The sequence below is a fragment of the Erithacus rubecula genome, assembly GCF_903797595.1.
Source record: "Erithacus rubecula genome assembly, chromosome: 2".
NCBI classification, from domain to species: Eukaryota; Metazoa; Chordata; class Aves; order Passeriformes; family Muscicapidae; genus Erithacus; species Erithacus rubecula.
Window position 1 is genome coordinate 80,864,962 of NC_136685.1, and position 17,165 is coordinate 80,882,126.

Here is a 17,165-nt window from a genome sequence, read left to right on the forward strand (position 1 = left end):
AATAGATATTGGTGTATTTATCAATGTGGCAATCACAGAAAGCACAGATGGGCAAGAAGTCGTGTAGAGATCTACCAGTTTAATTTTCTGGATGCTTCAATAGTCATGACACCTTAATTGACCTGTAATGGTTTTTTTATTGCACATATTTGTATAAATTTAAAGGTAGCTAAAATTGATGTGTGCCACAGGAAGCAAGTTAACACAGAAATGTAGCATAGTTTATGTGAAGAATTGTTTCTCAGCCTCTGTTATTATAAAGAAATTTTTTTAATTGTCTCTACATCTACTACAGCTAGTGAGAAAATTAGAACTCCACTTCCAGCTGTGCCTGTTATCCCATCAGTCTTGAGATGTTCAAATAAAATTAATTTCAAAGGCTCCATGAAGCTGGCTCGCAGTCCTATGTACCAATTAAGAAAATCTGTAACTCAGATTCTGGCTCAGGTAAACTGACTGCACACACAGTCTGCACACCATTTTTGTCCAAAATGCAATTGAATTGGAGGCTGATGGTGGCAATAATATGCTTTTTGTACACATCAAACTGAAATTGAAGGAAAAAATTATATCTATCCCAAGCCCTTCTCTGACCTGCAGTCCCTGCAAGGGAATGTGGAATTGCCACAGCCAGGTTGCCACCTTTCCTTTCTAGCATGGTTCCCTCCCAGGTGCTGCATGGTTTGCTCTTTTCTCTTAGATTATCCCACTACAAGGCTGGAGAGGGTTTCAGCTCCATCAGCATCACCCAAGCTGAGTTTTCATAGGTCTGTTAAGAAGCCTTAGGGAAAACTCTGTATTTTGGCACAAAATGGTTTGGCAGAACAGATTTGGAGATGAAGAGAAACCATATTTGGGAAGGAACCTATGTTTTATGTAGTGCTGTTTCAGAAACCTGCTGGCTTTACTGGTGACTGTTGCTTTTGAGTAATGCTGAGCAGGAGGCTAACAAAGTTATTTCAGGGAAAAATTGAGAATGTTGTCAGTGCAGCCACAAGCAAAGAGGCACATGAGCACTGCCCTAACAGCTGGGCCATCCTACACCAGCATGGCCCAGCAGACAGAGGCGGTGGCTGGCTGAGGCCAGAGGAAAGCAGCTACATGTAAGACCCTCAGTTTAAGGTTCACTTCAAACCAATGAACCCAAACTGTGGCTGACACAACTTTTCCTGTCATTTTCCTCCTGTATTGCTCAAGGAGACAGGAATTTTGAAAGCTGAAATGAGACTCGTGGTAAATGAAGTATTATATTGCTGCAGCATGGTACTTGGCAGAGGGCTCAGGCCAGCAAAAGTTAGGAGCTGTTGCTCCCATTTTTGATTTTACTTGTTTATAGTCTTTAAAACTCCCAGTAGGCCTGAAACCTTGTGCATATGCACTGAAGGAGTTGGAGTTTGCAGTTGAAATTGCTTTCCCATGGTTGAAACTAGTAATTCCTTTTTGAAAATAAGGACAGATAAAATAGATGACTGATCTCAATACTGATATGAGAATAATGATGTAAGTAATGGGATAAAAACTAACAAGCAATTAAATAAGGTGATCTGACATTGGAGACTGAGGAATAATGAAAAATAGTGCAGGACAAGGAAGCAAAGAATGACAGCGGAAAAATCAGAATCAAACAGATTCCCCCCCTTCTCCTTTCAGCCCAATGACAAATATGACCTTGGTTTTAATGGAGTAAATCTTCACAATTAATGGATGATAATTCATAGCAAATTGTGAAGGAGAGCTAGCCATTAGTGGGCAAGAAAGGCTGGTGAATAGTGTCCAGTTGGATGATGATAGCTGCAATAGTACGAAGCATTCAGTGTTTCTCAGAAGCAGCTGCATCTGTTTCCATGTCAGCATGATGTGCTTTCCTGGTATCTAGTCCTTAATATTGTTTTCCATCTGCATTGCTGGAACAGAATGAAAAGCAAGAGATTTTAGTAATGTACTGAAAACTTTTCCTTTTGTCCTCCTACCAGTTGCTGGACCAGAAACTACAACATGAATTACTGGCTAATCATCAGACTGCCCATTCTCATCGCCATCGGGGTGAGTCTGAGAGTGTGCTGTGACATGGCACATTTCCCTGAGAACAGCACAATATGTACAAAGATGCACATGTGGCCAATGTGCATGTCCAAAGGCTAATAACCTTTGAGGCTATTGACATTTTCATTCACAAATGTGATTTCATGAAGCCAAGTTGGTTTCTGTCACTGAAATTTCAGCCTAGCATTTTGTTTCTTCAATTTGGCCACAAGCTGTCATGTTGTAGTGGCAGGACATGATAACAGAACAGCATTCTGCAGCATTAACTCCCCCGTGAGCAGGAAGGTAGTTCAGGGAGACCAAAGATAATATTTCACATGCTGGGCTACAAAAGAGCTGCAAAATGTGTGGCATTGTGTAGAAATGTTCTGCAGGCACAGTACTGTGTCAGGCTCAGACCTCCAGACAAGGCAGATGGGCCAACCCACAGTTTCACTGTGTCTCACTCCCCAGAGAGTAAGTAGGATCCCCTGCTTTGTGCAATGAAGTGTCTGTGTGTTTTCAAGGGTGGCTTGTTCATTCACAGTTAGACCACAATTCCTTAGCAAGGAGTTGAGTTCCATGGTAAATTCTGCAGCTGCTGCATATCAGGATGTACATAGACCTACACATGCATACACAAACCACTGCTTAATTACTTACAACGTGTTTATTGATGGTGATATAAATTCTTTTATTTCTCTAGGTGAATTTCCTCATCTTCATCAGAGTTATATGCATCATCATCTCCAAACTGCAGGCTAATTTGATGTGCAAAACTGACATAAAATGCAGGTATGTCTTAAGGTGGTCTGACACTATTCATGCTCATCAGAATAAAAGTAGACAAGGATATACATGAAAAGAGTGGATTCACAAAGGTGGTTGAAGAGCAGAACTCTTGAGTAAGGCACAGGTGTGGTGTCATGCATTAGTGTAACTGCTTGGACATTCAGTCCACTGAAAAGTCTCAGTGAAACTAGGGCAGGTATTTCACTTGTGTTATAAACAGCAGGCTTGGTGTCTGTCCCTTTTACAGTCTTCCATTAGACTGGATGAATATTAATTAAGCAGATAATTCTAAAATACCTGCAGCACATGCAAGTGAATGCTAGAGTCCTTGCAATCACTCAGAGGAGCGTGTAAGGGCTGGAAAGAATGTGCTGTGAGGAGTGGCTGAGGACTTTGACTTGTTTGGAGCAAAGGGCTCTGAGGGATGATCTCATTCCTTTCTACAGATCCCTGAGGAGTAGAAGTGGAGAGGGAGGTGCTGAGCTCTTCTCCAGAGTATCCAGTGATAAGATGTGGAAACAGTTCACAGCTGCACTGGGGGAGGCTCAGATTGGACATTAGGAAGTATTTCTATGCTGAGAGGATGATCAAACCCTGGAACAGACTTCCTAGAGAGGTGGTCAATGCCCCAAGCCTGTCAGTGTTTAAGAGCATTTGGACAGTGCCCTTAAAAAATGTGCATTAAGTTTTGAACAGGTGGTTGTCATAGGTTACTCCCAGCTGGAATATCCTATCTTATTCTAATTTGAACACAATAATATTAATTGATAGAAATTAAAGCTTTCACTTCAAGAAAGATGAGATGGGATCATTTTGAGTTTTGCTCCTTGCTCTTCATGGCAGTTGTTATTGGGAAAACTTTCAATCTTGAATGCATGAGCTGTTTCAAGACAATGTCAGGACAATCACAGATATGTTCAGTTTTTGGTTTGCAGTCAGTCTATCCCTGTCTGTATTCTTCCTGTTACTTAATCACCTTTCTAAGATTCATGGTTGCATCCTTCATTTCTTCATCATGACTTTTGTACTGCAATCTGAAAAACAATGTAAGAATAACAAGTTGCCTCTTGAAGTGTGGAGCTACATGCTCTGATATGTGGACTGCTGCTGGCACTGGACTTAGCTATTTTACATTGGGTATTTCAATGCTGCAGCCTTCTAAACTAGATGCAGCATGTATTTTGGTGGTTTCTTGTCAGTGTAGAATTGCCGTGTATGTTACCTACCTTCTTTACCTCACATGAAATTTTGCAAATCCTAATGTGTCTTGAGAGTTCAAAGCAGGGATGAGGACTTGTCTGAACTGGAGGCTTTGATTCCAAGTCCACTTTTACAGAAAATAGAGTATTTTCAGAGTGTCTCAGTGAAAGGACAAGGGCAGAGGTCACAAGTTATAGTGAGAGAAATTCCCTTTGCACGTCCAGGTGAAAACAAATTCACAGTCAGAGTGATCTGATGCTGGAAGAGAGGTCCAAAGGGGACATTGGAGTACCTTGGAGATACTCAAACTTGGCTGGACACAGCATTGATTAACGTGCTGTGAACTGGAGTTGGGCTAGATACTTCCAGAGATGCCTTCCAGCCAGAGTGGTTGCATGATTCAGAATAGCAGCTAACAGCCCTCAGGCACACAGATCTACAGAGGTCTCACAGCCCTGCTAATTGAGTGATTTTGCATCTACTGACCTGTCTCAAGACAGGTTGTTGTGAGATGTTGGCAAGTTCTGTGGCTCAAGAAGCTCCCACATGATCCCCAGGCATCTTTCACTAACCTGCTGGGTGACTGGCATGTATGTTTGTCAAAAGAGAATTAAGGATCATCCTTGTGATTTTTTTTCCTGTGGTTGTGTACCTTGAACTGTCTCTCAAGTAAAGAATAATTTACTTCAGATTGGTTTGTCTTTCATCCTTTGCTAGCTGTGTCTTTGAACTTGCCATCACTCATTTCTAGACACTTTGATTGCTTTGACAAAGTGTGCTTCAGTTACAGATAGTTACAATATTTAGAAGATTTAACACACCACAGAGGTGGGAAGGAATACCAAGTACTCCTCACTTTGCCAAGATATTTTTAAAGATATTTTTAAAGGATTCCAGGTCATCAAGAATATAGGTTTTGGTTGTCTTTCCCAATTACAGGTGGAGAAAATAATACAGAGGAAAGACACCACAGGTACAAGAAAGCATATGGCTTCTTACTGAGTTTGGAAGATTTTCCAGGTGAAATACAGCCAGTAGCTGGATACACAGCTTTGTTCTCACCAATAAATGATCTGCAGTAAAGGGCTAGGGGAGGCTAAAACTTATAGGAACTTACCAAGATTATTTTGACGAGGTTTTTATCCTGCAGCTTCTGGAGGAGGACCCTGCATCACAAAGCGGTGCAGCAACTTACCAAAGTTGAAACTGTGTCAGAAACAGAATACAGAAATGGTGACTCCCAGTGATCATTTGGATCAACAATGGTCTTTTCAATGGTGCTGTGCTTTTTAATTTCTTTGTGATCTTAGGTTGGCCAAGTCTACACTGACTCTGATCCCACTGCTGGGGACCCATGAGGTCATCTTTGCCTTTATTACTGACGAGCATGCCAGAGGGATGCTGCGCTTCGTGAAGCTCTTTACTGAGCTCTCCTTTGCTTCATTCCAGGTAGCACTCACAGTGTGCCCATGGGCATAAGAAATTTTTTAACTGTTGTGTGGGGACCTGCTTTCTCTTTCATTCATTGCATACTCTCTGTTTCTTATATTTCTCAGTTTAGCACTAGATATTTCAGGATTATGACAGTGGAAGGGAAAGTGTAAGGACTAATTTTTAACAGCCAACTTTCCTACAATAAGCTAGTATTCCTGTCCACATATTAGTGTTTACTTCCTATGGTTCACCTCAGGGCAATAGCAAAATTGTCTGTGATTTCCTGTAATTGTACAGTGGCATTGCTGAAAGCACATTTTGTGCTTTCTCCAGTATTTCTGGTACTCCTTGGAAAATCTGTGCTGGGAGAGGTAGCTGTCTCCAGCTATAACTGCATGTGAGGAGGACATAGGCTCATTGTGATTTTTATTTAACTGTTGCCTTAGGTAAAGCCATTTGAAATGAGACTTTTTTGTGTAAGGAAATTATTATTCTGTTTCCCTGCACACTCACTCGTTCCCTGTTTATCAAGCACAGAGCTGTATTTAAGACCACTGTGAATTACTCACTTATGAAGTGTTTAAGACTTGAAACCTTTGCTTTGTAAGGAAGAAGGGGAAAGAAATCACAAGACAAAAATAACAGATTGAAGGAAACAACAGCTTCTTTTTCCTAAGGCCATGTGCTTTGAGACATAGTTTGGTCAAACCTGTGCTCTGCCATCAGAGTTGACAGGGACCAAGGAATCTCCACCTTTCAGTCTAATCAGAGATGTGTCAGTGGGGAGTCTCTAGCCCTCTGCCACTGAATTTGGCAAAGTGAGGAAACTGCTCTGCTCACTGTTCTCGTTTTTGTTGATTTCAGGGGCTGATGGTTGCAATTCTTTACTGTTTCATCAATAATGAGGTAAGAGAGATACTATTTGTTCCAATTTGCCTTATCAGCATACACTATAGGAAAAGGAAATTGAAAATTATCTTGAACTGCAAATTTTCCTTGTTCAGGACTTTTTTTTTACAGATCCTTCCCTGTACAGCTCTGTGGGATAACTCATCAGACAAATGTGTTTGGAAGGAATTCAGGCAGTACAATTTACAGTCACTATTTGTAAATGTGGAATCTCACAAATAGTCTTGCTTACAATTATGTAGTTTGCACTGGTGGATTCTTTAATTAAGAGTTACAGCTGTTCTTAATCTGTCTCATAGTGCTTCTTATTTGCTTGTTTTTGTGAATGTGAGAATGGAGCCCATTTTATTCTATGAACTCAGCTCAGCTTGCTGATGAAGCTGGAGAATCCTTGTGGCTATTGCTGTACAGTTTGGTTTTATTTGGTTTCCCTCTAGCCCAGCTGCTTGAAGGCATCATCACTCTCGTTAAAATTGAACTTCACAGAGTGGTAAACTCACAGACCCAGAGGAAATGTTCCTTTGGCTTTGAGTTAATTGATTGCAAGTACCATCTTTTCTGACTTCTGCTGAATCCCAGCCTTGATGTGGGAAAGGGTATTGTTCTATTTCAGTATTGCAGGAATCTCATTTACCTTCTAAGTGATAATTATTCATTCATTCATTCAGCAGCCAGGTTTGTAAAGGAAGAAAACACTACTCATTTAGTCAATGCATTATTAAATTAAATGCACATCAATATGTTTTACACTCACAACAACTCTACTTTTAATGATGGCATGGTAATTCAAGATCACTTATTGAGAAAAAGGCCTCATCAAGGAGCTAGAATAAGTAGAAAAATGTGCTACTTGTGTCATTATGGCCAGGCTGGAGTCAACAGAAAAGCAGCAGGCATCCTGAATTAAGCCTTGCAGGAGTCTGCTCACTTTTGTAGGTTGTGGATAAGATTTTATTGAAGTGAATCTATTAATTCTACTGCTTACCAAAATCAGAGGTGAGTAGCAGCAGGCTTCACTGTTGGGAATGAATGTCATTTGCTGCATGTCATGCATTAGAGAATATTTGTTTCCAATTCCTTGTGTGGCTCTACAGGTGTACTTCAATCCTGAGATGCAGCACCGTCTGCTGGTGGATCATGTATTTCTTTTGATTCACCTTGGCATTTGCTCTTACATCCCTTATGCATCTGCAGCCAGGCCTCTCATGTGTAATGCTCAATAACTTCCTTCACATTAAATAAGGGCAAATTTACATCATAACCCAAACTTCATTTTGAGCCCTCAAACAGGCAGCCTTGTTTCATTTGAGGGAGCTGCCTGTGTAATAGCTTACCTATGTTTCTAAGAAATGCTCCAAATCTCTTGTTACAATAATTCTCTTGCCTTTGTAATGTAGTTCAGAAAATCTAAATATGAGGAATTCAGCTTCACCAGCAGTCTAGGATTAATTATTTTGCTTGTTCCAACTCCTGTTTAAAAAGGGGAGTAGGATTTTGTCAAGTCTGGTCATCAATGTCCATTAAAAAAATCTTTGTGAAGAGTTTAAGTAAAGTCTGTTCTAAACTATATGAGAACTCTTTTCCTAAGCTAAATGAGAAACTGTCTTCTGATACACTGCAATGTGGTCTACATTTTATTTTTGTCTGTGACTCATTGACTCCTTTTCTTTTTCCTTAACTGCACGGAATGAAAGTTCTTTGCAAGTCCTGGTGCCCAGATCAATAGTACAAATGAAGATGGAAGTAATATTAATGTCCTTTTCTAATATCTACTTTGAAAAAAAAAATGATTTGTTCATATTTCAGTCTTATTTTGCCTGAAAGATTCTGGATTTTCTCTGAACTTGCTCTGAATCCAACAGTAGTATCTCGAGATTGCCTGTTACCACCACTGTGCTTTGCAAAATCTTAATATGACCAGTATTTCTGCTTTTAGTGCTGCTTTCTATAAGAAATATTTTAAACCACTGATATGGTTTCCATTGCTTAGTTGCAGATGGTTCATATTTCACTCTCTGTAGCCTTGTTTCTCCTTTTTGCCTTCTTGTCACAATGGAAGTACAATTCAGTTTCTTTTATTTTAAAGAACCTGTCCTGGTGTCAGGAGTCCCGAGTTCTTGAAATACTGCCCAATCCTCCCTTTTGCTTTTAATTTCTTTTCATTCTTTATACAAACTAACAATTAAACTCTTCTATCAGCTCAATTCCATCCCATTTTAGACCAACTTGCCTTTCACTATCATTTGCTGAGATTTTTTTTGCCAAAATTTAGTACTTTTTTATAACTAGATTCCAGATTCACTGTCAACCTCCTTCCCCATTAGCTGCATAAAACCCAATCAAAAGCTGTCTGTGAGAGATCTTCAACTTTAACCTCCATGACCATCTTTTCCAAGTTCTCCCACCTATTTCCTTTCTCTTTTGAAATACCCTGTATAAAAATTTTTCTTCCCCTTTCTCACATGTCATGGTTTAAACTCAGACAGCAACTATGCACCACACAGCCACTTTCTCACTCCACTTTGGTGTGATGATTCAAGGAATACAAGTGAGAAAACTCTTGGGTTGAGATAAAGACTACTAAAGCTACTTCCCACTGGCAGGCAGGTGTCCTCCCAACTTCTTGCACGCCTCCAGTCTGCATGTTGTCAGGGATGAGAAGCTGGAAAAGCCTTGGCACTGTGCGAGCCCTGCTCAGCAATAACAAAAGCACCTCTATATTACCAAAACTGTTTTCAGCACAGATGCATAACATAGCCCCATACTAGCTGCTATCCCAGCCAAAATCAGCACACCATAGGAGCTTTGTTCTTGGTATCCTTTTTTCTGTATAGCTTCTTTCTGGGGAATCTTACCAACACAGGGAAGTTACTAGGATAATTATTTTGCTGAAAGATCAGTAGATCTACTTCTGTGCTCAGGAACTGCCTCTGAAAAATAAATCTTAACCAATTCCAAAGCCATCTAGGTGAAAGCTCAATTCAACCCAGGCAAACAGAGTTGCTCCCTACCCTCCTCCTAAATCCTGGAGTGAAAACTGGAGTTATGCCAGTCATATCCATTCCTAAGACAGACCCTACTGTCTTTTGTTCAGGTCTTCCATTCACTTTATCTCAATTTTGCAGGCTATTTGTATCATAGCACAAGCCTGTCATGTCTAGCTGGAGTAAAGACTCCTTTCCTTCCTTTGACTGACCTAAAGGTACCTATTTCTATTGCTCATTGACTTACTCTGTCAGTCATTATGGTCATGCTTTCATTCAGGATTTGCCAGTAAATGCCTAAAGCAGCTTTTTCCCAGTGCTGCCTTATTGTTTTCCATGCCCACAAAAGCTGCCAAGTACTGAAGCAGTAATATGGTCAATTATTTTCCTGCAGACACCATGGTTCCTACATTTCTGCCTTCGTCTGACCATTCTCCCTCATTCTTCTATGTCTTCACAGTGTCTTTCTCTGCTGTTTTTGTGCACCTTTTCACACTAAAACCCCCTTAGAATGGTAAAATACAAGCATCTGTCTCAGCATCTTTCCTTCTGACCCATATGGTTGTGACAGTGGAGGTGAGATTCTGGATTCTGACAGATTTTCAGAAACACAGAGATGCAGCTGGTTCCAACAGAACATTCAATACAAGGGCTCTGTAGCCCAGAGCTGACAAGCACTGATAGAGGTAGCCACCAGGGGAAGACAATTAGTTTTGTAAGGCTTTGCTCCTTTTTTAGGACTGCCTCTCAAATTCAGTATTTCACAGTGAATAAGCAAAGAAAGAAGACATACAGCAGCTGGTTCCCTAGGAAGTGTCCCTTGGAATATGAAGGTTTCAACAGCCTGGGCATGATGACAAATCTGTGCTGAAACTGCCATCAACCTACTTAGTCTCTTGGTAGTCAGTACAAGACCCTAAAATTAAAGAAAAAGCATCTCTCCAGAGAAAGCACCCTTTAAGTGACCCACCTACAGTGAATTTACTTCCTAGCTAAAGTACACACCATAATGAACTTATTACTGTGGACTCCTGCCTTGATCTAGAGTAACAAGTGTGAAATTTTATGTCCTCTGCCTTATGTGTTAAAAGCTAATGGAGGTTCTTTCTTCAGTCAAGTGGCAAGAACTTTGCTGGTGGAACAGGAAGATGTAATTCTGTTCTTGTTTAGCAGTTGCAAAATCCGGGATAAACCCCCAAACCAGTGCAGAGGTTACACAGTTTAACCCAGAACCTGTAACTAGATGAGCATACTTTGTAGCTTTAAGAAAAGCTAGTATCTGGAATGAGATACTGTAATTGCTATTTTAAAGGAAAAAAAATAGTTTCAAACTTGCTTTAAATGTTGTTTTCAATTCTGAATAAAAATTTGGTTTTGTATGAAATAAAAAGAACAAAAATAATTCAAGACATAATGTATAAATCAAACCAGAAGTTACAACTCTTAAGAATACCTGTGGTGCAATATTGAGCAGAAAGCCAGTCTTTTCAGCTGTTTCATGGCTGATAAGCAAAGTCAGCTTAATTGTTAGTACTGGTAGGGCATAGAGTACAATCAGTATTGTGGGTGAATACAATTTAGAGCAAAATAATGAAGGTAAGACTTTCTGGTGCATAAAAGAGCTTTTTTTCTACAAGCAAAAATGAACGTCGTCATTATTTTAAATGTGGGATGGCTTACAATGGATTAATGAGATAATTGGATCATTGGAAGCAATAATATTGCAGGATTAAAGCCACTTCCAGCTTTACTTAGTAGTGTGATATCCTTAATTTTTTTTTCTGATGGAGTCATTTAAAGAGGTGATTATTTCTACATTCATTCCTTTTGTTTCCTTCTTTGCTTATGTTAGGTTCAGATGGAGTTCCGAAAAAGCTGGGAGCGCTGGAGATTGGAACACTTGTATGTCCAGAGAGACAGTAGTATGAAACCTCTGAAGTGTCCAGCCAACAGCATCAGTAGTGGGGGCACAGTGGGCAGCAGTGTCTATGCTGCCACTTGTCAGGCCACATTCAGCTGAGACTTCTGCAGGTGAATCAGACTGAGAACAATGAACTGTATAATACATCTGAAAACCCTTAAATAACCAAGCAAGTGGCTTAAGTTTGCCATCTCCAGCAAGAAACTAAAGCATATGCTGCTCATCGCCTGCAGGCTGTTGGACAAAGGTTTCTAGGGAAAGCAATCTGCTAATGTAATCAACACATCAGTGGAAATATTGGTCACATCTAAAGTAAGTTAAAAGAGTTTCTTCCTATTTGCACACAAGGCCTCCGGGGGTCCAAAACTTAAGCATTGATCCAGTCTGAAACCACAGGGTCAATGGCTTATTACTGTTGAGTGGGTGAGCTGAGTGTTCAACTGATTAAATTACAAGGATATAGAATATGATTATTGCCAAAAAATACATTTAGACTTTTCTGGGGATAGGGTAAGGTGCCATCACCATTTTTAGAAAAAAATAATTCAGCGGGACACAACTTGTGTTTCAGGGAAGAATCAGTTTTGTAGCAGGGTTTTCCTAAAGCTGAAGTTGCAAAAATGCTAATCTGTTCTCTGGGTAGGTGAAGCACAGCATCCTGAAGGTCTATCAATAAACAGCAGGTAGTGTAGTGAACACTTCTGAATGCTATCTTTAAGCTTCACATAAAAAAATTTTTAAACCCTAATAAAAATGCAGCATCTGTTAGGAACCTCCTCTGCTAGGAATAGGTGCACGTTATCTCAGTGACATGGATGGAAATGTCCCCCGCATTCACAGCCCTTCATTGTCAGTGCTAGTCTGCCCACCTGGTGGGAACACAGCTGTTCAGAGGGGTGGGGTGATCTTTTGTTTCGAGAGAATGTTTCCTGTCTGAGCTCTTTACTCTGCGTTTTGTGGGTGCAGACACACAGAAGTCAGCTTGCCACTGCTGGTTTCGGCAGAGCTCTCCTCCTCGCAAAGATTCGGTAGCTGGCAGTGTGCATCACTTTTGTCTCCCCTCCGGCCCTGGTCCTTCTCTCCTGTGACACTCGGTGCCCACGCGTGCGGAGGGGAGGTGGCCCTTGTGCAGGGCGCGGGATCAGGACCAAGGACAGCTCCCGCCCCCCTTCCCGGGGTGGGCCGCCATCCTCCAGAGCCTGCCAGCTTCCCATCGGCGGCATTCCAAAAAAACCCCAAACAAAACCAACAACTTCAAACAAAAGTCCTGAACTCCATGAGCTTTTCCCTATCTGTTTAAAACAAGGGCTCGTGCAGTGAGTGCATCTGCACTGTGTAGTGTGTTCCCTCCCTGATGTTGACCAGAGTTGCTGGGGACAAGTAGAAGTACCTTTACAAACAGGATATGATAGGTTGCATCACTTACTAACAAGCTTTGCACATCTTTACTCTGCTCTTACTTGGGCTCCCTTTACAACAAAGAGGCAAAGTGCCAAAGATTAGCTCTGAGAATCTCCCTGCTCACAGATTTCTTGTAATCAATAAGTAGCTTCCATGGCAAAGCAGTTGCAACTACTCAGCAGAAATAACCCTCCCTATTTTCAAGTCTCTTTGCACTTGCATTCACAGCTCCTATTGCCAGGAAAAGTGGACTGGATATTCTGGGATTTAACTCAGCATCTTTCCTGCCTGAAGCTAGATTGCTTTGCATGGGATTATTTAATCATTGTATTAGAATCCTAATTGCCAACAGCATGGATTAGTTTTGCAATCATAAGGTTAGAATTGAATTAAAGAGGATGTGTTACCTTCTTCTGCTCTAATGCTGTTAATTGAGCTCCAGGGAGAAAGACATGTTTGCAGAAATCCACCACAGTTCTCAGGCTGGCTTATGTGTCTTCAGCGTGTTGGCTTCTCTGCAGGCTGCTTCCAGGCCTTCCCTCCCTAACACCAGTTACAAAGCTGGCTTTGGAATGAAGCACTTCAGGCTCTCTTGTATGTTTAGTAACTACCTTCTGTCTTGTGTGAGCATCAATACTTGTCTACTACATGCAGGCATTAACTGCTGTCCTGCAAGTTAATTAATCAGCTCCCTGTACATACAGAATATGCTTGATGTTTCTACCTAACATCTGTCCTGAAGTGCTAAGAAAAAAGTGCTAAAGATTGTCACAGGAAGGTGAAAGGGCAGCATGGTGACAGATGCAATTTACAGCTGTGGTTTAATGAACGCTGGTGGGAATGATTTCACTCATTAATATTCAAGAGTGGATGTTGGTCCTGTTTAGTTGTGTGCAAACCTGGGAAAAAAAGTTTCTGCTGCTTATGCAGCTGTTGGCAAGATCATAGTTTTGCTATAAAAACAGAAAGTTACAGAAGTGTTTTAACTCACTGCTGTGCTGGACAAACAAGTGTGTGTAACAAATGAAAGAGGAACAGACAAGGGAATAAAGAGCATTTCCAGCTTGTCAGGCTTTTGAACTAGTAAACCATTCTTATCCCTCCTGCTCATTTGTGAACTGAGGGCTTTGGGCCCACAGGAATAACTCCAGTTAATTTGGTGACTTCTGCTTTCTTAGAATATAAGAAAAAAGTCAGGTAACAAAGTGAGGTCTTAACCATGCAGAAGGCTGCAGAGAAAATTTTTTCACCCTCTAATTAAGCTCTCACTTGTTCAAACCTTTTTAAATCCCCTGTCAAACAACTCAGCGAGTCATTACCACCAAGCAGAATTACAGTATTTGTGTATTTAGACCGTGCAAGGCCTCAATGCCAATTTCTCCATCATACTTTATCTACTTCAGTAAAACCTTTTACAAGCCTTTGTTACTCGTGCCATCTCTGTTTCACAATGTGTAATGTACATTTATTTGAGTAGCATGAAATAAGCAAACCAACACAAAGCACTGGAACAGATGAACTGTGTCAATTTTTATTTCTTGTGCCTTTTGGCTTCATGCTCACTTACTGTGGTAACTTGTTTCATGAAGCATTAAATCCAAGAGTCTATGAATCCACCTGGACATAATGCAGCTAGAGTTTATAGCAAGTGAAAACTTTATTTCCAGCATTGCTGCTATGAATTTTTATAATTTCATGGATCTTACCTTATATTTAATATTTATTTGCATGTATTTCATTGTTTTAAAAAAATACCCACAGAACTGAACTGTACAAAATGTCAGATTATCAACTCCCCATAAACACTATGCTGATGTTTATTTTTATTGTTGTGAATAAATTTTCAACTCACAAAATTGCATTGCCTACAGGTGTTTTGAGTACCATCAAATTCCTTCTTACCCTGTAATTAGAATACTTTTCAAGAATGGAAAGATTCACAGCCTATGGTTCTTCCAAGGAAACAATGCATTATATGTGCAACTGTGTGTCCACTACCAAGAGGCCTTTGACTCTGCTGAGCCTATGTTATCAAACCCAAAATGCAGCATGCTATAGAGTTAAAAGGAATCAGTAAGAATAAATGGAAAGTCTAGGGGGTTTTTACTGGAGGATGGCAGAATTTGTCCAAGTGGCAAAATTTTATGCCTTTAAATAGCAGGACTTGGAATTTTTGCAACAGCCTAAAATAGAAACTGAGTGCTGTGGAGAGCTACTAGATGTTTAGCAGTGTTAAACATATTACATGTGCTTTAATCTATTACTCTCTTACTAGTCCAGTTAAATTCAAAGTACCACTTTCTTTTGTTTCTACAATCAATGATGAAACTTGTGTTGAGTCAAGCTTTAACAATGTCTTTAACTGTTAAATTAGAAAAGACATAATGGAACAGGATGTGAAAGATCAGTTTGTGACTTTTCTTCTCAACTCTGTCCTCAGTTCTAGCAGCTGCTCTTCAAAATGATGACTTAATGAATCATAAAATTGTTATGGTTGGAAAAGAACTTTAAGATTCTCAAGTCCAGCTGTCTGTGTAGCATCACCACCACATTCAACACTAAACCATGTTCGTGAATGCCACACTCATGTATTTTTTACATGCTTTGAGCAGTGGTGACTACCACTTTGCTGAGCAGGTCTGGCTCAATGCAATGATCTACATATTAAAAACAGAAGAGAATCATACAAATACACCTGCTAGGAGTAAGTATTTTTTGGCTAACAATTATGAAAACTGTAGTATGAAGCAAAAAGGGAATTACAATCTGATGTTTGTGTTAGATGGAAGACCCAAAGCAGCAGCCTGTTTTAGGTATATGGCTATTGCTTCAAGTCGTGAGGTTTCCAGCTGGTGCAGCGGCCCCTTCTACTGCAGGTGTCGTCGAACGCCAGCCTCGCCTTTGTGTCACCTGTGGCAAAGCTCGGGAGCTGGAGCCCTCCAGCTGACACGCTGGCAGCCGCAGCTGTGCCAAGGCCGTGCCTCTCGGGGCCGCTCCCCAGCGGCCGAAACAGCCCCAGGAAACGAGACCAGAGCGCGGGCTTTGCTACGGCTTTATTGGCGACCGGCCACGGGGGGACAGGGGCCCAGCAGTAAGGCTCGACAGGTTTTCTGCACAGGAACAAACCGCATTTCGTTTCCCCTTGGCGCGGCTCCTCCTCGGCGCAGTCCCGCCGGGCCGGGCGCTAGCTGCCCGCCGCGGGCCGGTAGTGCAGCTCCCGCTCCAGCTGCTCGGCCGTCAGCGTCCCGGCGATGGCGGCGCAGCCGGGGTTGAACACGGAGTAGGCGCTGAGCTCGCCGGGCCGCCGCTCGGCGGGGCCGCGGGTGCCGGCGTACATCCAGTAGAGCAGGGAGAGGATGAAGAAGGGCAGGCCGAGCTCCAGCTCCGCGAACAGCGCCAGCAGCACGGCCCACAGCAGCACCTTCAGCAGCAGCGGGCGCGCCCACACCGGAGCGGCCGCCGCGCCGGGACGGACCTGCGGAGGCGGCGGGAGACGCGGCGTCAGGCACCGGCCGGCCGCCGCACCCCCGCCCCGCCCGCCTCGGCAATCACCTGAGCGCCGCCGCCCGGGCCCACCGCAGCAGCCCGCGGCCCCCTCGGCGGCCTCCGGAGCCGCGGCCTTTCCCGGCGGCTCGGCGGGGCGCGGAGCGGCGGCGGCGCTGCCGCGGGCGGCGCGGAACTGGGCGAGGCGCCGCTCCACGGCCGCCGCCATGGCCGAGCCGCGCCTGCGCCAGGGCCCGTGAGGAGAGGGCGGGGAGGAGGCGGGGCCGGGCAGCTGCCGGAGGGGCTGGGACCGGGCTGAGACCGGGCTGGGACAGGGCTGGGACAGGGCTGGCACCGGGCTGGGACGGGGCTGGCACCGGGCTGAGACGGAGCTGGGACCGGGCTGAGACCGAGCTGGGACCGGGCTGAGACCCGGCTGGGACAGGGCTGGGACCGGGGCTGCGGTACTCTGGCTGCTGTGCCCCTCCTCGCCGTCCGGGATGCACGGCAGAGCCGCCGGTTAGCAATGCAGAAAAGCTGTCATTCGCCACAGGCCTCTCGTGTTTTGTTTTCACACAATTACAATGTTGGAAAAGGCGTCTGAGTTATAGTCCACCCTTGACCAAACACCAAATCGTATAGATCAGGGCATTAAGTGCCATGTCCCGTCACTTCTTGAACATCTCTAGAGATGGTGACTCAATCCCCTCCCTGGGCAGGCTATTCCAGTGTCTAATCAGACCTTTTGTGAAGAAATTCCTGCTGCCATCCAACCTCCACCTCACCTAAGGCTGTGTCCTCTTGTCCCGTCGCTGTTTGCCTGGGAGAAGGGACTGACCCTTATCTGGCTACAACCTGCCCCAAGCCACCTCTTCCCTGGGCTAAACACCCTCAGTGACTGATGCTGGCACCCAAAGACGAGGGGACGGAGAGAATAAAGCATGGAGTGACCAAAGCCTGGGAGGGGGATGAGGCGTTGGCAGCCAGGCTGAGCAGCGCCATTTGGGCCTGGAGCCGAG

At 43.0% G+C, this 17,165-nt stretch overlaps 2 protein-coding genes across 2 annotated transcripts in view; one reads left to right on the forward strand and one right to left on the reverse strand.

The window, feature by feature from the left end:
* GLP1R (glucagon like peptide 1 receptor) overlaps positions 1–15,722 on the forward strand; it is an 83,114-nt gene extending 67,392 nt beyond the window's left edge. The window contains exons 9-13 of the mRNA XM_079329368.1: positions 1,974–2,043; positions 2,729–2,817; positions 5,325–5,463; positions 6,313–6,354; positions 11,194–15,722. Coding sequence (XP_079185494.1) covers positions 1,974–2,043; positions 2,729–2,817; positions 5,325–5,463; positions 6,313–6,354; positions 11,194–11,361 — 508 coding nt within the window. The 3' untranslated portion in view covers positions 11,362–15,722. The remainder of the gene's footprint in view (positions 1–1,973; positions 2,044–2,728; positions 2,818–5,324; positions 5,464–6,312; positions 6,355–11,193) is intronic.
* Positions 15,723–15,742: 20 nt separating this feature from the next.
* On the reverse strand, positions 15,743–16,402 carry SAYSD1 (SAYSVFN motif domain containing 1). Its single transcript, XM_079298260.1, has one exon. It carries the CDS (start codon positions 16,373–16,375, stop codon positions 15,848–15,850), a length of 528 nt encoding a protein of 175 aa, XP_079154386.1. The 5' UTR covers positions 16,376–16,402; the 3' UTR covers positions 15,743–15,847.
* Positions 16,403–17,165: the final 763 nt, after the last annotated feature.